The sequence below is a fragment of the Palaemon carinicauda genome, chromosome 37 (assembly GCF_036898095.1).
Source record: "Palaemon carinicauda isolate YSFRI2023 chromosome 37, ASM3689809v2, whole genome shotgun sequence".
Taxonomy (NCBI): domain Eukaryota; kingdom Metazoa; phylum Arthropoda; class Malacostraca; order Decapoda; family Palaemonidae; genus Palaemon; species Palaemon carinicauda.
The window spans coordinates 33,521,373-33,527,853 of NC_090761.1; the positions used below are offsets into that span (position 1 = coordinate 33,521,373).

The 6,481-nt window shown below is 41.6% G+C and overlaps 1 protein-coding gene across 1 annotated transcript; it reads left to right on the top strand.

Annotated features, from left to right (window-relative positions):
* The first annotated feature begins 1,951 nt into the window (after positions 1–1,951).
* On the top strand, positions 1,952–2,539 carry LOC137629263 (uncharacterized). Its single transcript, XM_068360524.1, has one exon. It carries the CDS (start codon positions 1,952–1,954, stop codon positions 2,537–2,539), a length of 588 nt encoding a protein of 195 aa, XP_068216625.1.
* The last annotated feature ends 3,942 nt before the right edge of the window (positions 2,540–6,481 follow it).

Consider the following 6,481-nt stretch of genomic DNA (forward strand, 5'->3'; position numbering starts at 1 on the left):
GGGGCCTGAAGAGACGACTCCCTCCGTCGATCATATCTGCTACTGGGGACATACCTCACTGGCAAGCGGGCCCCAGGGAGCCATCCCGAGGTGCTCGGGACTGCTGACACCTCCAGGAGTTGGCTACGAGGGATGATGACCCGCACCCATTCTTCCTCCGGGGAGTCGCTTCTCCTATACTTCCTCCTTGGGGATCTAGAGTGCCTACCCACGTGGCGGGATCTGGAACGGGATCGCGAGCGAGACCGTCTCCTGCGGGACCTATCTCGCCGTCTCCTATGGTCCATCGGGGCTCTGTCTTCCGAGAAGTAGGAGTAGGCCTCGACCGAGGAGCCCGAAGACTTGTAGGACCTCACAGAAGGGCCTGAGTCGCGGCGCGTTGCTGGTGGGTCCACACGGCGTTCAGTCGGCGACGAAGGCTCCAGGAAGACGGATGGGAACGTAGTCGAAGCCGCTGGAGGGGAGCGGGGGAGCTCCTCGCTGGGGAACCAGGTCTCGAATTCCTCTTCCATCCTCAAGGGTGATCTGAAGGGCGTCTTCGGAGGCGCCTACGTGAGGGGGTCTGACAGCGGCAAATCTTCCTTCTCGGCGACACCCTCGGCTGCTGACACACCTGAAATACACGCCCAAGAGGCTGCAGCAGTTTTACCGCACATAGGATCATCCGACGAGACGGGCCCTGCTTGCACCAGGGCTCCGTCCCCCGATCACACTCCCGTCCCCCCCTCAGTCCCCCCACTTACCTGGATCAATGACACAATCCCACTATCAGGTAAATCAGACTCCTGGGGAAGGGCCACAGGCCTCTTCCCCGCAACTGACTTACCTCGTCCCCTACACTGGATAGGGTAAGGCGGCAGAGAGACTCTGTCCAAAGAAACGCCGGGCGAAGCAAGAGGCGAAGAGACGCTCGGTTTCCTAGGCGATCTCCTAGAGCAGTTCTTCTTCTTGGTGCCGTAGCGCACCCACAGCACCTTGTTCCAGGACTCGCACTCTGGACACGTGGCTGTAGGGGAACACACACTGCCCCTACACGAAGAACACAAGGAGTGCGGGTCAACTTCAGGTTTTGAGAGGAAGGCGCCACACGATTTTCCGGCCATAGGCCCAGGGCAACGACGGGGATGCTCCTTAACGCACTAGTAAGGCACCGCGAGACACAGGAACACAGAGGGAAAAGGATAAGGAAGAGCACAAAGGGCCCACGTGGGAGCCGCGTGGTACACAAAGGGTCGCACTGGGTAAGATCAAGACCTGAGCAAGCATGCTCTCTGACCCCGGGTCGTCTCTGGGCGCTTATCACTCTGCCAGAGGTTACCCCGCATAGAAAACGGGAGTAGGGTAAACTACACAAAATTCTGGTCGGTTGGGAGATCCCAGATACTCCTGAGAAAGTAGTTCGAGGTAAGTACTCCGTGTTGGAACAAATATAATTGTATACTTTTAGATGTTGTGTAGAATAGACTTCCTTTTATATAGATTTATATTAGATTTTTTTAGTTTATTTTGTCAGTAGATATTAGAAATGAGGTTCACTAATACCATGAAGGATTGTTTTGCAAGAGTTTTATCAATTACTATTTTGAAATTGCAGCAATAGGAGCAAAAAAAATGAAATTAGCCTCGCCTAGAAGAATCTCTCCCAAGAAGCAATCTCCAGTTAAAGTTAATTCTGCTAAAGGTAAAACAAAAAGTAAGACAGGAATGAGAAAATCAAAAACTGAAAACAAGCAGTTAGAACATAATTCAAAATCTGTCAAGTCATCTGGAGTTAGCGAAGATGATGAGGTGGACAATTTCCAACTAAAAAAAAAGAAGCAAAAGAAAACTCAAAAAAAGAAAGAAGAGGTGGGTTCAAAATCATCAAAAAAAAACCTTGTTACAGGAAGATTCTTTGATATTAAAGGCCTCCAAAGTAAAGAAATGTATCGTTGTCATTGAAGAAAAAGATATGTCAAAACCATGTAAGCATTTAAATAATGTCAGTAAAGAGAATGAAGATTTAAATGCAGAGGAGGACATAAGTATTAAACAACAAAAGCAATTTGAAAATACAAAGGATACACAGAAGATTTTGCAAAAGTCTAGGAAGCGGAAAACAGATGCTGACGTGGAGGAGGATGAATGTTCAAAGCCACCAAAGAAGCAATCAAGATATAATAGTGAGGAGCAAGTAAAACTGAAAGGTCGAAGTAAACAAGCCATAAAAACTTGTCAAGAAAAGAATGAAGGTTTAAAACCAACAAAAGAGAAGAATGAAGGTTTAAAACCAACAAAAGAGAAGAATGAAGGTTTAAAACCAACAAAAGAGAAGAATGAAAGTTTAAAACCAACAAAAGAGAAGAATGAAGGTTTAAAACCAACAAAAGAGAAGAATGAAGGTTTAAAACCAACAAGAAAATCAAAGATTTCACAAACAAATGAGGAAGATGGAAAAAGTGTAGTGGTAACAAGGAACGAAAAAAATAAAGCTAAGCAGTCTGAAACTGAAATCGAGAGAACTGATGGCAATCTCAGGCGATCAAGTCGTAGGAAATGATTTGAGAGCTTTAGGTTCATAATACTGTATATGTCAAAGATGTTCATCTTATTTTTTCATTTATGGACTGTATCAATCTTAATGGACCAATGCAAGACCTGAGAAGATGTTTTTAGTTACGCATAATGTTTATAATTTTATTTACATAATTAAAATTTTGTTTTCACAGGATGATATTGTACTTTATCTAAGATTTTATATCGGTGTTCTTACTGACATTGTCTCACAGATATTTAGAATGATTAGCTCAATGATGTTCTTGCAAATATGCAGATTAACATAATGGTGTTCTTGCAAATATGTAGTAGGTTAACACAATGGTGTTCTTACAGATTTTTATATTAACACAAAGGTTGCAGATTTTTAGATTGATTAACACAAAGGTGGTAATTCCCCTGATGATATGAAGTAATTTTCACGATGTAAATACTGCACAGTGTATTATTGTAATAAAATACATCTTAAATCGGGTATTGCCGTTGAAATATGAAGTCATGCAGTTTTAGTTTTAAAGGACCTTTTTTTCAGGTGAAAGCTGTAAATAAAATAAAATTATTTGTAAATTTAAAAAAAAAAAATCCAATGCACAGCATGCATAAACATAACTATACAGTTTCGTTAAAAATTAAAAAAGTTTTGTTGTTATTGGGGAATTTTTCACCTAGCCCCTCAAAAGTTTATCAGATGATGTTCAAGTTACTGAGTATGGTTATGTAAGTAGTGTATTGTGATAAATTATAATAATTTCTATTGAAAAAGTCCCTTCAAAATACAGTCAGCCCCCGCTTTTACCAAGATTTAGGTAACAGACAGGCGCAAGAAGCGAGAATTCGCAAATACTTGTTGCCCTAGGTTGGGTCAACTCATAACCTACCAACACACCAACCATTACCAACCTGTGGTTGACTAACACACACTAGATAACCCACTATACTGCACTACATTCTTTTCCTGTGTTTTCTGTCATGACATTTTAGTTCTTTTCAGAGGTAATTGTACATTATTAACACAACGTCAGTACAAGGGGAGACAAACAATAAATCAAAATTATCACCACAACTCATAAAACTAGTCACCACCTCGCCATACTTTGTATACTTTTCAACAACAAAAACTTGTTTGCATCTAACAGCACTCAATGATATATATATACTGTAGAGTAAATAATCACAAATAGTTTGTGGTTGAAATGTACCAGAAATTGAAAAAAAAAAAAAAATTCAGAAAAATGCTTTAATGAAGCATAATTATATCTATTTAAAAGTCATGCTTTTTTTTTTAGAATAGATAATGTCGGGTTAGAGTTGTTGGTCTAAGCTGACGAATTAAATGCCATATTTAAGGTTTTGTTTACTGTAAAATACTGTAAATACACTATTAGTAGTTTTTGTCAATGAATGTGTAAATATTTATCTTACCACAAGTGAAAAAAATTATATAACAAAAACAACTAAAACATCATTAAATGTTTACAAAGTTTTATAGTAATTAATTCTCTCTCTCTAAAACATCATTAAATGTTTACAAAGTTTTATAGTAATTAATTCTCTCTCTCTAAAACATCATTAAATGTTTACAAAGTTTTATAGTAATTAATACTCTCTCTCTCTCTCTCTCTCTCTCTCTCTCTCTCTCTCCTCTCTCTCTCTCTCTCTCTCTCTCTCTCGTAAAAATTCTAATGTTCCATTCATGTAAATACATTTTCTCTTTTCATCATTTTTATCTACATTATTTTCAACTTATTATTTACTTTGGATAATATTTGATTCCTTCCTTATTATTTACTTTGGATAATATTTGATTCCTTCCTTCAAAATAAATCAATACAAGCATTTTAGTTTAAATAGTAAATAGAATGAAAACACCACATTCAAGTCTTCAAGTAGAATTTATGCCTGGCTGAATGTCATTCTGTGTTCCATAAAGACATTTTTTCCTCAGATAATTTCTTAAATCTCTCTTAACATAGCATAAAATAAGAACAAGAAATTTGTCCCACCATAATTTCAAGTCTCCTGCAATTTTTAATTATTTATAACATGGTCAGAAGGAAAAAAAAAAGGTTCACAACAGTTTAACAGCTTTGAGTGATTTACAGGACACTGCACTTATAAGTGCACAGTATCAAAACTTGAGATAATTTTAATGGAACAAATTTCATATCAACACATGATGGTAATTTTAAAGATGACAATTTGTCCTAAATTGTATTTTACCTAGCTATACAAACCCGTAATCATTTAATATAGGAATTCGCTTCAGCTCAGCTGAAACAGCCGAATAGAAAGAAAACCAGACAGTTGTGCTGATTGGTTGGCTGGCGGTATGAGGCGGAGCTTAGGTCCCCCCCCCCCCAGCCCGCTTTCCTCATTAGAACGCTTTAGGCTCGATGTGGAACATGAGAGGGGTGGTAGAAGCGGGCATTTATATCAAATGATTACGGGTTTGTATAGCTAGGAAAAATATAATTTAGGACAAATTGCCATTTGTTCCGACACGATATACTAACCTCATAATCATATAATATAGGAAGACTCACTGGTTGGTGGGAGGTCTGCCTTTGCTGCTTGTGGACAGCTAACTGCCAGGATATAGACCTAGTCTCGAATGAGAGCAGAGGACTAAATCCACCTACCCCTGTCTCTTGACCAAACCTGATGATGGTGGGGTCTGAGAGACTGGGAGCCGGGTCGCGCGATGGGTAAGAGCATCACACGACCTGAGAGCCTGAATGTAAGACACACTCGACCCTGGGGTCAGTGACTGGATGACCCTCCATAACCAAAGGGCAAAGGGTTTATACATCCACCGCCTTCCCTGCCTAGCAGAAGACGGGGGGAGAATACCTGTAAACAAACTAGCAATTTTACCTGGGAAGACTTGTCTTGATGTATTGAACTCCAAGGGAGGAGACAGAGAGAAAGGCGAATCACATGCAGACCGCTTTTACACTGCCAAACGTAGCATAAAAATCAAGATAAGAGACTTCCCTGTCCCTGAGGAACTGGAGAGGTAAGACAATAGCTTGAGCCACTACCACAGGGCCAAAAACAAAGGTGTCCAAGGACTTGTGCGTAAAAGGCCATAAAGATGGTCTGACGTTACCAAACGCCAGCCTTCAGCACTTGGCCCACTGCAAGATGTCTCTTGAAAGCAAGTTTGGGGGCAATGCCCCTGATTTCGTGAGCTTTAACCCTCCCAGGTGCTTGGACTCTTGTGGAAGTCTCATACACCTTGCGGATGGTTTCACGGATCTAGAAGGATATCGTGTTCCTCGACATCTCCCTCTTGGCTCTACCGGTGCTAACAAAGAGTCGTTGACATTCACATCTGAGATGCCGAGTTCGCTTAATATAGCCTCTCACCTGAACCGCCACTCGCCGCATCCGGTAAGGAAGGAATAGTGAAGGCCTCGAACCTGTGTCGTGGATCGCTGGGTTCTGAGTCTTGGCCACGAACTGGGGCACAAAACTTAAGAAGATCTCCTTCCAACCCTCTGCGTGAGTGGCATTACAAGAGAGGCCGTGTAACTCCTCGACTCTCTTCGCCGATGCTAAGGCTAGCAGAAAAACAGTCTTAAGGGTCAAGAGCCTGTCTGAGGCACGACTTAAGGGTTGGTACGGAGCACGATTAAGAGATCCGAGAACTAGAGTAACATCCCACTGGGAAACTCGAAGTTCCCTCGGGGGACACGACTGTTCGAAGCTCTTAATGAGCATAGAAATCTCCAGGGCGTTGGAGATATCTATGCCCTTCAGACGGAACACCATTGCAAGGGCAGACCTGTACCCTTTAATGGCAGAAATCGAAAGGAGCTTATCTCTGTGAAGAAAAACTAGGAAGTCTGCGATCTGAGTCAGAGAGGCTCCGACCGGAGAGATACCCCTTCCACTACACCAATCACAGAAGACTTACCACTTCCCCTGGTAGACTGAGGAGGAG

What these genes read in the sequence shown, in the direction of transcription:
- LOC137629263 (XM_068360524.1), top strand. Translation starts at nt 1,952, where the DNA reads ATGTCAAAACCATGTAAGCATTTAAATAATGTCAGTAAAGAGAATGAA.